The following is a 16,992-nucleotide window of genomic DNA, read 5'->3' on the forward strand; positions in this document are numbered from 1 at the left end:
AGCCCTGGCATGTGGGAAAAGGGCCTTGGGACCCAGTGAAAGGCCAGTTGGCCTGGGGTCAGTTTCTTTTGTTGGGTGAAATTGGTAAGCGCAAGGCTCTACATAGCTGCATAATGGGTTTATGCTTGTGAGCTATTGCATAATATTTCCATGCTTATGATGCCGATTGCCTAATGTTGTGCCTACTTAGATTGCATAATGTGTTTATGCTATGAGGTTTATGCATAATGTGGTCATGCCTAATATGTTTGGTGTATAATGTGTTTTATGCCAAAAGTGTTGCAGACATAATGTGTTAATGTTGTTAGATATAATGCTAAGTCCAGTATTGTACCAGTAGTTACTGGTTGTGTTTTACAATTGCTACTTGTGCTTTCTAAAGGTCTGACAGTGGCCCCATTGGCCTTGTCAGGTGTATATAATCCCCTGTGAATATTGTCCTAGGGCAAGTTGGCACAGTGTATATGTCTGATTATGATTCTAATGTGTTTTTGATAATACAAAGGCTATCTTTGATATACCTTTTGTGGAGTTTCTTTTATGGTGTGCCTAGTGTGTTGCCACTGTGTGTGTGTGTGTGTTGCGCAAACGCTTTAGACATTGCCTCTGGGATAAGCCTAACTGCTCATGCCAAGCTACCAAGGGGGTTATCTTCAGTGTGTAACCCCCGTGCCCAGAATAGAGTGGTGTTTCTGCCTGGCTTAGGCACAAGCCATAGCCAACCATTAATCCCATTTCTAACACATAGATTCAGTCCTGAAGTTGCATCTTTCAAAATAGTGCCAGGGAGTATGTAATTCATAGTAAGGTGATTGTCTTGTGGGCCTCCAGCTAGGGGCAACTAAGACTGAATTGATATTGAGAGCTAAAAATTTAGCTCTTTTTTATGGAAGGAGGCTGTGGCAAAAATGTACTATGACCTCTGGTATACATAATCATTGCACTGATTATGATACAGAGTACTCCAAATTCAGGAAGACAATGAAATAAAGCGTATTTGTTGTGGTCCTAAAAAACTAGATCTATTTCTGGTAGAGGTTCCAAATGCACCGAAAAGTGCAATATCCCTACACAACAAATCATGATCCAAAATAAGGTTTCTATCTGGATTTGTTAAAGGCACACTCATGATTGAAGGAGTCACTTCAAATCACTCAGTAAAATACACTTAGCCCTAATGTGCTTGGAGTTTTCTCCCTGCATGGATATTTTTTGATTTCCTTGCCTTGAACCATCAACCCTCGTCTAACGGTACCCGGCAAGGATATCTAATGATGGGCTCTCAGCCCTAAATAGAGAAGGTTTCCTATCAGTATGGCATGGTGGCAAAGTGACTGGTGGGTTGCCAAAGAAAGTACTTCCAGTGACAAATCCAAATGATACTCCACCACCAGGATCCCTGCAATTCCTCTAGCTGTGTATGTGGTGGGAGGGTTTGGAACTTGGCTAGGTAGTTGCACTGCCAATATGTGAAGGTTCCCATCTCTGACAAACTTCAAATGAGTCCTTTAGAATCTAAAGTCTATTTCAGAGCCAATACATGGTGGAAAAAAAAATGTTTAATTAAAAGAAATAGATTCTATACTCACAAAACAAGTTATAATGTAATAAAAATGCTTGCTTACTTTGAATATCCGGGTATTTAATCATAAACAGGAAACCCCAACGGAGAGTGGAGGATGTGGTGTCTGTTCCTGCTGTTAACAAGGAGGTCACAACACTTACTAAGTTCAAATCATGGAAATATGAGTTTGGATTAGTCTTTTCCTGTGGGGAAAAAAGCAAAAGATCTAATTAGTGAAGACAAACGCACCAGAACAAAGTTCAAAATATGTTACTGAATTCAAAAATGGTTAAGCTTTTTATTAGGTTACAACTGCAAATGGTAACCACGTTCTTCACTGAAACCAGTTCTATTTTCTCTGGTCTTTTGCATTACTAGGGGCTACTAGAAGTTGTTATTGCTCACATCACTATCTTCAGACTTTGCTCTTATATCCACAGACCCCCAAAAGCAACACCTGAATTTTTTTCCGGATTTCCTTACTGTGAGAAAGTGCCCCTTTCTGCATGCCCACTCCTTTTTCTACTGGCTACTATAGCAGATTTTTTTTAACTTCTATCAAGGTACCACTGCATGTTCTCTGAGCTCTAAAATGAAGGAAAATTGGCTAATCCCAATTGACGTTTTACAATTTACAGTAAGACTACAGTTTATCGTGCCAGAAAGTTGCAGGCATGGATAGTTGAATGTCTCATGTGAACTGCAGCAGTTATTGTGTCATCCACTAGAGCAGAGGTCTTCAAACTTTTTTGCTCGTAGCCCCCCTAAGGAAAATCATTGAGGTCGGGCCCCCCTCTAAAATGTTATGGCAAGGATTGGCGGAGAAGGAGAGAGATAGTTGCATGCAATGGTAGGTCTTATGAGTTGATGTTCGGAGTACTTTTTCTATAGCTTATAAACTGCACTAAATATGAGACTTATAAAACAGCTAATGCATCAAACAAAAAAAACATGCATTACCTAAAACATACATATGCCCATAATTGGGGAGGTGTGAGCCTCTCACACCCTTGGACCCTAAAGCAAACTACACCTGCTGCACTAATGAGAACTGTAGTCCTGAGTAGCAGGCTACTCCTCTGCATCTTTTACCTCTTCCCCACCATGACAGACCATCACCTCGGTCCTAATGCTAGAAAGGAAAATAAGCTACCATGCCCATTTTTTAAAGGCAGACAGTCATAAGTGTGATACAGTGGGCCTCCAAACCCTTGTGCTCCAGTCCTGCTGCATCTGCATCCTTAATGATAATCAGTAGTGGCCACTTACAATCCTGGCAGCAGCGCCAGCTTCATTAATGAATGAACCTTTTAAAAAACAATTAAAAATCACTTATATTGTCCCCTTCTTTGGGGTATCTCTCAGAAATAGCTGTCTCTGGCCATTTGTAAACATAAACATGAGTACCCATACAGTGCTTCCTATTCTGGAGCTTCTCTTTAACAATATCTATGAATCTCACTCCTTTCATCTGTCTCTTAGACCATTACTGTGAGTCCCCAGGGGTCAAGGGGACTAGGGCTCTGCATCTGAATGTAATCCTGCTGGCCTTCTACCCGCCACATCATGGACTCAGCTTTCACAAAAAACTGCCCCTGAAAGGTTGATGCTGACTTTGAGGTGCCTCTGCCTGAAAGTGAAGGGTGTGGAGGTAGTGAAGAAAGTTAAAAAGAAACCAGTTGTTAATTGATTGAGTTGCTTAAAGCAAGGGCAACTGGAATTATGAGTTTCTGCAGCAGCAGCATTTTCCACATAATTGAGTTTACCGCATTTGCTACACAATCCACAATCTGCAGATTCCAACAAAAGAAACTTGATTCTAGCTCACACAAAACACAATTTACTTAAAATGTGGCAAAGTGTTCCAGAGCATTGGAAGGCCCTTTGCAAAGATTGACTGGTAATCTTGTAGTTGCTTACTGCTGTATTTAGGTGTTTTATGGATTTGACACATAATCCACCATCTGCAACATCATCTGCGGATATTACCAAAAACAAAAAAATGGTTCTGGGTCAAACGGTTACAAAGTTAGTAAAAAATGCTAACAAATGGTGCTGGGCAGTGGAAGGCACTTTGCAAAGCTGGCCTGGTCTTTTTTCTGTTGCTTATAGTTATATTTCGGTATTAAACTGGTCCTAATGAGGTGCAATCAATGCCCAGACAGTGTTACCAAGCTTTAAAATGAAAAGAGAATGGAGCAATACCATTAAAAAAATGTGCCGCATAATTTGCCTATTCTTGCCGCATCATTTACTCAACTCTGTCTCATAATTTGTCCCTCTTCTACCGCATAATTCCAGTGGCCTTGCTTATACCCTGGATCTCAAGCTAAGCATTCTAGGTTCGTGTGAGGTACAGGCGCTCGCCAAGTCTTGAACTAGGCCCAGTAGCTCTCAGGTACCTATGACATGCCTACCGAATGTTAGAACTACCCACTCTTTGATGTGCGCATGTTAAATGTTAATAAGATTTTTGAAACAAAAAAATGATTAACTCTTAATCCCATAATATAAAATGACAACCGTGAACCGAGACAAGTGAAAGGAGCAATCCCTCCTCGTGCTCAAAACCAAGACACTTACCAGCAAGACTCATCCTCGTAAAACACAACCAAAAGCACCAAAACATAAACGAGGGAAAACGCAAAGTACAAAGTTGTAGTTATTGCTGCAGAGTTAAAACACATATTCAAACAAACTCTCAAACAAATGTAGTTTTCACTAGGACAAACACACCTCAAACTGATTTCACATTAAGTATTTGTGAAGACTTTACATATTGAAACATAGAGAAAATACATGTTTCAGGCAAAATAAGTCTGTCCATTCATAATTACACAAATCACAAACAACGCAAAATTGGTTCCTCTGTTTTTGTTGGGGGTCTTTCATATGACCAGAGCTTTTTTGATAATATGTCTATAACTCACTTAAAATTATGTACAGGGGTCAATAAACACGATCATGCTATTTCAGACCCATTTCTTCATTTCACCCTGGCGCCAAAACCTTCATGTAACATGGACTTATCAATACCTCTTCATCTATGCAGCATTAGGTGAGCAGAAAGATGAGCAATGGTGAAGGTAGATTTGATGTATTCTGCACCAGTGAAAATGCTCCGTGTCCCAGCCCCTGATGGGTTTCACTTGTGTTGTGCTTAATACAATGCTATTCCCATTTGGGAAATGTATGCGCACCCGAGAGTTCTTCTACTATGTCTGTTTAATAAAACATATACATTATTTCAAGGGAGTTTCAAAGTCTATTCAGGAACGGTCTTTAAAGGCTAATTGTGAACAGTAAGCACTGCAACACCCAGGTTTCCTGGCGACACCTTCCTTTGCAGCATAAATCATAGCCCCCCCCCCCCCCCCCCAACCAAGTAACTACATATTTAAGTAAACCATAATTGAAATTAGTGGCGTGAATAATAGTTGAACTCTAAACGTGAAGAAAGAACCAGCATTTGTAATGCAACAGGTCTTGCATTTATGCAAGTTTGAGCTATTGGCATTGTAAATGGCAGTGCCTTTTATTTTTGTTAAGGTTTTCAAAACATAAATAAAAGTCATTGCCATTTACAAAACCAGTAGCTTAAATTCCGGCAAATGCAAGACAAATGCTTGTTAGTAATCTCTTTGACCCTGCCAGCCAAACTCAGTGATCCCTGCCCCCAGGGCACTCAAATCACTGCTCGGAATAAATTAAGACAGCCTGGAAATGCAACAAATAAACATTGCTAGCAATTCCAGGCTCTCTTCATTTACATATAATTGCAGAGGCATCTGCGCCCCCCTGGGAACCCATCCACGCCCCCTAGGAGTGACAAAGAAACATTAGCATGAGGCCTTGCCAGGTAGTATGACTCTGGCAGATTTTAAATCAGTGGGCAAACCTTCCAAAAGAACCCTCATTGATAAGAAAGAGCCCTAGTTTTCAATCATAAATAGGTTATCACTAAGTAAGACTTGGAGCTCTCAGCTGGGTGTCTAGTATTTAACCATATACATGTAAGAATTAAATGTTGTTATGTTCCTAGTGGGACTATCCCCCAACATGTTCAATGTTAAAAGCTAAAGCTGTCCTATGAGAAAAACTAGAGTTCGTATTCAAATCATAACCCTGCTTTTTCCGGTTTGGGACGAGATACTGGTTGATCCAAACAAGGTTTTACGCTTTCATTAAAATCAAAGTCGGTGGGGAAGTAGGACTTTTAATACGTATTTAGGAAATGTGACTATTACATATTAACCCTGTATCTGCCTAAGCCTTCAGTGCCCTGCCAAAGAGTCCCCTTAATGAGGAGTGAAAACTACTCCATGTGAAGAAACTAAGGCTTAGGCTTTTTCACAAGAAGAACTGAGTGTGAATAATGTGACAGATTCCAGCTCTGGAAGAACAGCTGGGGTGGGTCCAGAAGGAACTTCATTAATGTGAAAGGGACAAGGGAAAGGCTCACAATTCGAAGTTTAAGTGTAAAGGGAGAATTGGGAAAAAGAAGCCCTTTGTTCCATATGCCGTAAGTAGCAAATATGACACTTGCCTAGTTGGAACAGGAGCTGATCTTAAAGCCACTTTGGTGTAGTTGAAGAGAAGGAACTTTCCATTTCCATAAACAGACCTCTGGTTGGCACACAAGCCTCAGAATAGTGCACGGGGGGATAGTTTGTCGTAGGGCAAACAAGATGTGCTGCAAAACATGTAAAGGTTCGGTGGGAAATTGGGTTGTTGCTTGACTGGGGACCGAGCCCTGGACAAGCAACAGCCGCAACCTCTTGTAGAGTGAACAAGAAAAAGTTACTTAATTAACCTGTGCTTTACAGTAGGTAGCTTGGCACATATGCAGTCAGGCTTAACTTACAGGCAATGCATAAACTACTTAGGCAGCACACAAACAGTAATATAGGGAAAACAAAATACAAGAAAAATCCCAAACCAATTTAGAAAATTAGATTATATTTTAAGAAAGTATTTGACAACAAAATGACAAAAAGATGCTGTTTTTTTAAAGATTTAAGTGAAAATATAGCCAGAAAGCACAAAAAACCAACAAGGGATATCTGGACATGCTGGCCGGTTACAGGGACCATGTTAGGCTGGCTGAAAAGTACCTTAGAGGAGTACAGATAGGGGGATGTCTCGGTGTCAATTCATGCAGCAGCAGGGATGTGCTGGTCCTGGTAGTGCAGTAGCAGCAATGCTTCGGCTCTGATGAGCGGGTTGCTTAACTGCAGAGTTTTCAGCATCGTCGTCGAGGCTGTCGTTGACTGCTGAGTAGAGCGCCACTCAGTGGTATTTCCGAAGGCAATGCGTTGACCACTAGCCATGCAACATCAACAGTGCACCAGTTCTTATCCAGACAACAAGAGAGATGTGTCATTTTAGATCTTCATATTATCAGTGAATTGTTGGTTCCCACCGGCACAGTGATGTCAGTACACCGATTCTGTCTCCACAGTGGCAGTGATTGGTTGGTTCTTTTGAAGCAAGCACCTTAGGCCTCATTTCCAAGGGTCCAGGACTGGGGTGGTGACACCTGACAGTACCGACTCACATATGGCAGAGTCAAGGTGCTGAAGCAGGATTGCTAGAAGTCTTTTATGTCCCTGAGACTTGTGATCAGGAGGCCAGCTAGCTGGCCCTTGGAGTTACTCTGGATTCTTGATTCAAGTGATGTAGGTCCAGTCCTTATCAGCCAGGCAAGTAGGGCAGTAGGTCAGCTGAGGAAGACACCAGTTCTTCCAGACTAGCAGTCCTTCAGCAACACAGCAGTCCTGCTTCCTTGCAGACTATTTACAGGTCAAGAAACGTACTGATTTGGTGGGATCAGAAGTCCAGTTCTTATACCCAGTGGTGCCTTTCAAGTGGCAAGACTTCAAAGATGGGCCTTTGAAGTGCACAAAGGTTCTCCCTTCCAGCCATGGCTCCAGACTCACTACAGGGGGTTATGTAGTCCTTTGTGTGTTGATGGGACACAGCCTATTCAGGTGCAAGTGAGGAAGTGCCCACCTCTTCCCTTCCATCCTGCCAGGATGGCTCATCAAGTCACAGCAAAGCTTCCATCGTGTGTGCCTGTCTAGAGGGAGTAGACAATCCCAGCTGGCACTCACCCCAGACATGCAATGCAGGCCCAAAGGGCTAAGAGCAGGGAAATGCCAACTTTCTAAAAGTGAGAGACAAGTGAGTGTGAAAATGCATTCCTTCCCTTATCTGTAAACATTCATAGAAAACTATATTTAATGCTGCGTGCCTTCAGATGCTGTGAATGGTCCAACATCACTGCTACTTTCAAAGTATATTAAGGGGTACATCTCTCTAGTTGCCATCTGTCGCCCTGCTGAAAGAGGGATGCGTCTTCCCATTTATCCACTCCTCATTCAAATACATCTTGTGTGCCCATCCAGGCTGGCACGTACAGGTCGATCATACACCAAAGAAGACTCATTTGATTATGCCCAATGCATTTCGAGCCTAAGATCTTCATCAGGGGTCTCTGACTGAGGGGTAATTGATAGGGGGGAGCAGGGATTGAAATAGGTGTCTGGCTCCCATTTATGAGTTATGTTTTATAGTTATTGCAGTATCATTTCATGTAATGGTGAGAGAGCAGGCAGAGGGGTAAAGTTAAGTATGATGGGAGGGCACACAAGTGTTCTGTAGGGATGAGGTTGGGGAGTGAAGGTTGATGAGGGTGAAGGTATTGATTATTTCAGTATTTCTTTTGTAGGTAGTGAGCTCGCAACGTGAAGTCGGTTGAACCTTTGTTTTTATCATTTCAGTGACCCCAGGTGAAGAGCTTAGGCTCGAAATGCATTGGGCATGTGAAAGCCTGGATGGAAACACAAAATGTTCTTGAAAATGCCTAATAAAGAATTGATGTCCAATCAAGCTGTCTCCGCAGTGATTACATAAATAGGAATAATGATGGAAGAAGATTTTGGTAAACAAGAAGCGTTTGGATTACGGCAGTTAAAATAAGGATAACTAATGAGGAGTGGATCAAATTTTCAAAAACTACTAAAGGTAACAAACATGATAAATCCTCATCCTCTCAATTAGGAATTACAGTTTATTAAATGCATTAGGTTATCCCTAATGTTAACCTTTGGGAGAGGTATGCCTCAGAATAGTGAAAAACGAATTTGGCAGTTCTTCACTACCGGAACATGTAATACTTAATAGTACATGTCCTACCTTTTACTTACATAGCACCCTGCCCTAAACGCTACCTAGGGCTTATGGGTGACATATCTGTAATAAAAGGGGAGGTTAAGACTTGGCAAGGGGTATTTAATCGGGGTGGGAGGAACACACAGTCCATGGCATTCTGCAGAGTTACCTAAAAACTTTGCGAGATTCCTGAGCAGTACAATTCCGGTTCATTGCACTGCTCGTGCTGATTTTTAGTGCAGAGTGCTTGTCCTGTGTTGTAAAATCAGCAGACACTGCTCCATGTGGTGCGCCAGAGGGTGCTTCTCCTTTCTGCCACACAAGTACATTTTCTACTTAAGTGGTAGGTTTGGCAGTGTGAGTGGCAACTTTCTCAACATGAGCTGTAGCGACCTGGCGCAACCGCCATATTGAGAAATCCCACTGGGAGTCTAGAGATCGTTTTTGCTTGCTCGCCAACTTAACAATGGCGAGCTGCCTGTGAGAAAGATTGTGCTACGTGGCGGTTTGTGGAGTTATTACCGAACTCCACTCTCCGGAGAGCAGAGCGCAGAATGGGCACAACTTAGCAAACTTTGCCGGTGGAGCTGAATTAACCGGCCACCCATAGTTTTGAATGCCAAGTCAACATGGCAGTGGAACACTGCATTCAGGCTGCAATGACAGGCCTAGGACATATTTCAGGGTGCTACATAAGTGGGTGGTACAATACGTGCTGCAGGCGTGATGCAGGCCCACTGGTAGCATTAAATTTAAAGGCCCGGGGAATATGTAGTGCATTTTACTAGGACCTTATAAGTGCATTAAATTTGCGAGTTGGGCTTAGGCCAAATCTTAGCATGCTGTAAGGAGAGATCACATGCACTTTAGCACTAGTTAACAGTGGTAAGGTGCACAGAGTCCTAAACCCAACAAAAACGAATTCAGCAAAAAGGGGAAGAGGAAGGCAGAAAGTTTGGGGGTGACTCAGCAGAAAGGGTAATTTCCAAAAGGTTGCCTCTAGGTTCTTTTTCGCCATTGGTTAGGTAGTGTCCAGTAGCCAACCCCATCCATTGGCATTGAAACCGTCTACGCTGGCACCACACCCAGAGATCATCAGAACACTCATTGGACCGTGATGCAAACAGAAGAGGACTGTACCTACTGTTTGAGATCTGAATGGCTACCTGTGGAGCTGGATCCACTCCCACTGGTACCAAGGAGTACGAAGTGGACTCCAAGGATCAGTTGGCTGACCTGTGTGGCTACAGAGATACACAAAACTGCAAGAGACCTTTTTCCTGAATTGCCCAGTTGACCAATAGCAATGTGATCTGGACTAGACCCTGCTGGTGGCCTCTGCTGGAGTGAGTGCTGGCCCAATGTAGTGCCCATGAGGTCCTGACAGACTTAGAAGCGATTAAGAGGGACTGCTCCATAAACTCAAGAAGGTTGGAACTTAGAAAAATGTTGGTCTTATAAGTCCCCTGTGGCTTGAGCAGGGCCTGTTTTTTTCTGTTATTTTCTCAGTAAATCCTTTTCTCAAGGTCACCACAGCTAACGTACATTACTTCATGCCCGCAGAAGAAACGTTCTAGAGAGACTACAGAATATCTAAAATTATCTAAGGCTTAATGTAAGAAAAAAAATCGTACATCAAGAATAAATCATGAGAAGACAGAATTGTTAGAAACATTTGAAAAAGCCGCAGGGAATGGGAGGTAACAACTCATCGTCTCCATCTGTTGGGTGGGGCAGGCAACAAGGAGTGAGCTATTATTTCCATATTGGTTCAAACATTCACCACAAGGTAGTAACTGTTAACTCTCGAACATCTCTATGCTCATAGTCACATCTGTGATTCAGTTGTTTTAGGTCCTTCAGACAGTTCTACTTATCTCTTTAGTTACGGACCACACATTTCTTCAAATATATGGCCTTGCCCACTCAATTTGAAATTACACATTCATAAGTGTCAGGTATTGCCATAAATTCTGTCCATTCCATTTTAATAAATGCATTTGTTATCTGTACTTTTATTTTATCACTATGTTAACACAATATTTTTTTCACTATATTTTTATTTTGAATGTTAATATCATTGCAATTTGTATTTATGTGTAAGTCAATTTTAATCTTAGATATTTTTATAGGACAACATTTTCAAATCAATATTTTAGATATTTTAAATATAAATGTAGGGCTTGTGATATTTTTGTAAAATATATTTTGACCTCAATATTTTGATAGGTTGTTATATTTTAGCAGTTGATATTCGAATACGGTCAACCAAAGGCTAAATAAGCACCTATGTTTTTATTCCAGCAGCAAAAGGATGGCTATTTTTGCCCTTTTGCCCTGCATTTCACAGTCACCATATAAAGTATCCTTACAAATTAGTTCTTCAGATAATAAATGTGTTGTTTCTATATTACAAACTTTGGTTCCGTTTTGAAACATGTTTTGGTAAAAACTGATATTTTTATTCCATAAGCATTGATTCAGGAATTTCCCTTTTCACAAAACTTTTAGTGAAAGAGTGGCCTGTTTTTTGGCACACTTTTACCACATTCACCTGTTAGACACAAAGCGCCTGATTCACAAAACCTTGGCCCGCAGTCATGGGGGAATCTCCCCCACTCCTGTGCTGAAGGGTACGTCCTTTATTGCACACTATAATGACTGGATGTAGTAAACTGCGAACAAAGGAAATCAGACTAGTGGTGGGCGGAATTTGCGTAATCTTGTTACGCAAATCTCCACGTAACGGTAAAAAATCTCTGCGAACACGCAGAAATTCCGCAAACATGCGAATTGCTTATTCGCAATGCTTTTATCCGGTTCGCAATCGCTGTTTGCGTGCTCGGGGGAAATATCTCGCGAACACGCATTTTCAGAATGCGAACAAGCAAAAAATTCCGCAAAATTTGGACAATTTCGCGTTCTCCGTGGAACGCGAAATTACCAAATTATGCAAATTCCACGAGCGAAATGGAATTTACCGCCCAGGCCTAATTAAGACCCCTGCGCAAACCAATTTCCAGTCCACTTCTAATCTAGACCTATGACTCACTCTCCCGTGACGTATGATGATTCAAATCTATGACCATAGGTTACACAGCTACCTAATCCATTTGTCACATCAAATATATTTGCAATGTTAGACTCTGAGACCTGTACACTCACATTACGCAGCCATTCCGACAATGCTTCCGCCTCTACACAACTTCTAGGTTCGAGGAGTAAATGTTTTCCCTTCCCAGCAATGGCCATGTGTAAATGAATGAATGCCACACTTGAATGTTAATACATTGTTTCAATGATTTTACCTCTTGTTCCTTCACAAGGAATGCATCGATGAAATTTCTCTTGTTCTCACTGTTTAAATCTTTTCGACTCTCCAAAAATGTTTTTCGCAGGAATGAATGTATCTCATTTACATTCTTAATTACTGTCTTGTGGTTTCCTGGCAAAAATCCCAACGCTGGAAACAAATTGTAGAGCTGTATTGCCGTATAAATGGAAGAGCATTAGAACGTACGGTAGCAGCTTGGTTAATACAATTCAAACCATTACAGATCAAAGACTATAGAAACTCTCTGCTAAATTGATAAATCTGGGCCACAATGCAGTAAAATAGGTGTACAAAGAACAATACTCATATAAGACATGTATCTGCATTAAAAAACAAGTTTCCTTTTCTTCTTGCTCAATTGATCGACTACTAGAAGCAAGAGGGTACTTGGAATTCAGACAGAAAACAACCAAGTTAAGTCCAACAGCAAAAAGAACAATACCATTATTAATAATAAATGATACTGTAACTAGTATTATGTAGAGTTAGAGATGGATAATGAATAAGAGGGGTACTTTTTACTGAGGGGTTGAAAGTGACATCATATCACAGAAGTTAGAAGCTCAAATTGACTATGATGTCAATCAGATGCCCAAGGAGAAAACCATCCACATTGTTCACTGAGACTTATCTTCAAGTTTATGGTCTGTCTGGCCCACCCAATTCATCAGTCATTGCTTTCAAGAGCTATGCAGGGGAAGAGTCATCATGGGGAAGCGATACTGTGGGCCTGATTTATGAGGTTTTGGCGGCGGGCTGTGCCTCAAGTAATCTTGCTTCTCTGCCCTGCGTCCAAAAGAAAAGGGACGGAATGCGCGGTAGCTATAAGATACAGCACATTTCTGCCATTTTCCCCTGGTCTGGAGCACAATGGGCTGCCATGCGTCAACGCAGGCGCCCTTGCACCATGGTGCAAGGGTGCCTGCTTTGCAGGGCTCATTCATTTTGTGAAGGACGGGACACCTTCCTGCACAAAATCAATCAATTCAGGCAATTTCCTCTTTCTATGTTTGCTGCAGAATACATATCACACAGAAACACACATAAAAAGGAAAATATGAGGAGAAATTAAAACATTTCAACTTTATGCGCCTCCCTAAGCCCACGCCCAGATCTATGATTTCTCATAAATCTGGGAATGCTTCAGATTCCTTGGGTTTAGAACGGGAACACCCAGAGAAACACCAATAGAACGCCCATTTCATGCAGTGTTCTGCGCGAAAGGGGCACATATTTACCAGGCCATTAAATGGCATGTAAAGTGGCTTTACATGGTCTGGTAAATATGCTGTGAAACTGCTCCACCAGAACATGAAAAAAGCGACGTACCCGCACCTGATACACAGGGGGCCTGATTCAAGAAGGTAAATTTAAATGTTGTTTGATAGTCACAAGGTATTTTACTAGTAGTATCTTTATAACTGCGGACAGGACATTCCTATCGTTTTGTGTATTGAGATGCTGCAGCTGTTAAGATACAACTAGTAAAGAGACTGTGAATAGAAACAATTGCCAACTTAACACCAAAGTGTACATTTACCTTTGTAAATCAGGCCCTGAGCATCCGAAAACCCACCCTCTGGCCATCACACCTGTAACATGCCTCCCATAAAATATGCAGCATCATACCAGCTTAACATTATCCACCCTAATAGAAAAAAAATTGCTTCATGTCCTTTCACCCACCCTCACCACCCTCATATGCCACCTCCTCCAAATAGGAAAGAACAGGTATCCGGCCACCACCCCCATTACCCTCTCTTCAATCCAACCTCCCCATCCAAATATATAGGCCCGGTCTGCTGGCATACACCCCTACCATCCTATGTGACTTCCTTGCCTTCCGTCCTACCCCAAAGCTGTGCTCCATGGAGCACAAGACCTGTGCTGCATTGACAGGTCCTGCGAGGGCCCTGTCAGAGCCGCCTGCATTTCCTTCATGATGCTCTCTGTTCCCTTCTCCGTAAAGTACGACTTGAGGTGTTCTTTGACGGGAAAGAAATAGAGGAACAAAAAGACTCTGGACTACACAATCCGTCCACCTTTACTCCTCACAATAGCATGATACCCAATGAGGTCCTGACCTATGAGCAGGCAGTCCTCAAAGATATCAAGGCATTGACTACCACCAGAACTTTCAATAGCCTTTCCAAAAAAGAGATACAGGCCATAGAGTCACTAGCCAATGACCCAACCATCACCATCAAACAGGCCGATAAAGGCGGTGCCACAGTGATAATGTCAACATCTGACTATGGGCCATATGTATCAAGCCAAATTGACTTCGCAAATGTTGAAATTCGCAGAATTTAGGCGTTTGCGAATGCAATTTGGACTAATGGTATGCATCAAGGGAATCTGCTTGAAAAATAAGGAATCGCAAAATGTGCGATTCCTTATCTTGCGATTGCATTTAAGGAATCGCAAATTTTGCAATTCCTTAAATGCAATGTAAGAACCCCCAAAAAATAGCAAATTAGCCTTAAGGAATCGCAAATTACCACCAACTTCTAGTTGGTGGTAAGTTGCGAATTCCTTTCAAAATGCATATTTTTGCATTTTTCAAAGTGCAATGTGACGTACATACATGCCCTTAGGGCATGTATGTGCGCCACATGTGCACCCATGCAGATTTCAGGGGTGCAACAGGGTGCACCCTTGAAAATATTCTCAATTTGCGATTAGCAAATTGCGAATCGCAAATTTCCCCTTCATCCCTATGGGCCTCTGGGCCTATAGAAATGAATGGGAAATTATTCCTTAATTGCGATTAGCAATTTGCTAATCCCAATTAAGGAATTCCTTAAAAATCGCTATTTAGAAATCGCAAAACAGGATGCTGATACATATGGCCCCAAGACACTGAATACCTGAGACAATTGGGTGACCGCAAATACTATACCCCGAGCTCTATATCCTCACTAGAGAGGTCCATATCAGATCCTGATCATCAACAACACAGCTGCTAAATGCAGGGGCATGATGACTTTGATCCACTCTTCTCACTGCAAACGAGTCAGTACTCCTGCAGGCGACTGCGCTCCTGCTTCAGGGGGTGGATATATCCCCTAGCTTTCTGCTGAAACTGTTTCCACTGTGTCCTTATCACCATTGGTGGGTCTGAATCTCCATGCAAACCACTTTTGCCTGCTTCATCAACACATGTTGATGCATTGTCAGCCTATGATCACTATTACCTCTATCCATCGTAAGCAGTCACTTCCTTATGAATATTTAACCCTCTGTGAGTCTGGCCTGATAGCTTCCCAGCTGCTTTGAGCATCTACGTAGAGGTGGGGTACATCCTCAGAGTGATCAAGGGAATTATTCCAAGATTAAATTGTTTGGAAACTTACCTTGTATGGACCCCTACTCTGATGTGGAAGGCCTATTTGATGTACGGGTGGGAGGAACCCGTGGAGTTTTACTCCACACAATTACCAGAGTTAGGGCGCGGGACGAGAAGGCAAAGCGAGACCCATGAAGGGGCTGCAATGAACACCTCCCGAGGGCCAGACCACACGGACACAGAAGGTGGTAAGCCCGCAAAAAAATCAACGCAAGGTGACAAAATTGGAAGCAGGAGATTGGGCGTCATGGTTCAAACCCCCAAACCAGAAGGAAGTGGCGTGCCAGGAAAAGAAGGTTAAATGGGCAAGGTGCAACACCATGGACATAATTTGGCCTCTTCACATTGGCCCTGATTGTGGGCATCACAGCCGCAGGTTGAGATCGGGCAAGGGGTCAAGGAGACAGCACACTTAGACAGCCAAGAAATCACAATAGCCTAGGAAGAGGAGCCACTCAAACGGATGCCTTATGGCAGGGGCACTGGGAGCAAGCAAATGGTAAAGCAAAGGGTCAGCAGCAGGAGGACACAGCACTTACAGCCCGGGCAGGGCCTGATGGCCACCCACTCAGATCTCGGTAGCAAGGAAAACCTAGAGGGCGCGAATGCTGGACACCGGCTAAAGTGTCGTCAAACACGGGGCTGTGCACAAAGTATTGCAGACCAATTAATCAGACTGTTGATAAAGATGACAGATCTGATGAAGTATTGAATTAATGGAGCCCGGGAGTGACTATAAAAATACAGGGGCAGATTAACAAGCCCCATACCCCACATTTGCACCGCCATTGCGTCCCTTTTGTGACGCGGTGCAAAGCCAGTGCCATGCTGTAGGGTATTTACAACGTAACGCATCTGGGAGATGTGTCACGTTGTAATGTTCTGTGCCACATGTGGGTGATCCGGCGTTGAGGGGGGGGGGGGGGGCGTTCCAGTGCAGGAACACCTCCTAAAAGTGGCTGAGTGAAATCTACAAGATTTCACTCAGTCACTTTTAAGGTCATGCTGCATCAAAACCCTGCGCCTGCTTGAAGCAGGTGTAAGGATTGACGCAGCATGTTAGGAATAGGGGCACCCTGAGCCTTGCTGGAGCTGCATCGTGCTTGCGACGCAATTCCAGCAATGCGTCACCTTTACGGCAGCAGATGCGTCATACATCTGTCTGTTCTTGCCCCATGGTGTGCCGCATTGTAAATGATGTGCATCCATATTGCCGCAAGAGGTGTCTGCCGGGACGCACAATAACTGGAGCATCCCTGCCGATATGCAGGGATGCACCAGTTATTGTAAATCTGCCCGCAATGTTTATGTTCCATATTTGTGAATAAACTGCAGTCGTTTTGCACCAACAGTGACTCAACTTGTGTTTACTGAGATGGGATCCACGGGGTGCATAATCAAGGACAGGAGGGACTGGTGGTTACTCGCACGTCATTGAGAGATTACATAAAAACTCCATGAGACTCCATGGAGTTCTGTCTACCCGAATCATAGGGCATACGACAGTGAGGAATGCAAACAGCTGATTTGAGCACAGTAAGAGTTGCAACTTTAAGGAGCGTATGTTTGATT

General features: G+C 42.7%; 1 protein-coding gene across 1 annotated transcript in view; it reads right to left on the reverse strand.

The window, feature by feature from the left end:
• The window catches only part of LOC147706978 (cytochrome P450 2K1-like), a 332,152-nt gene that overhangs the window by 113,501 nt on the left and 201,659 nt on the right, over positions 1–16,992 (reverse strand). The window contains exons 5-6 of the mRNA XM_086926207.1: positions 12,046–12,219; positions 1,626–1,767 (exon numbers count right to left, since the gene is read on the reverse strand). Coding sequence (XP_086782333.1) covers positions 1,626–1,767; positions 12,046–12,219 — 316 coding nt within the window. The remainder of the gene's footprint in view (positions 1–1,625; positions 1,768–12,045; positions 12,220–16,992) is intronic.

This window comes from Lissotriton vulgaris, chromosome 6, assembly GCF_964263255.1.
Source record: "Lissotriton vulgaris chromosome 6, aLisVul1.2, whole genome shotgun sequence".
NCBI lineage: Eukaryota > Metazoa > Chordata > Amphibia > Caudata > Salamandridae > Lissotriton > Lissotriton vulgaris.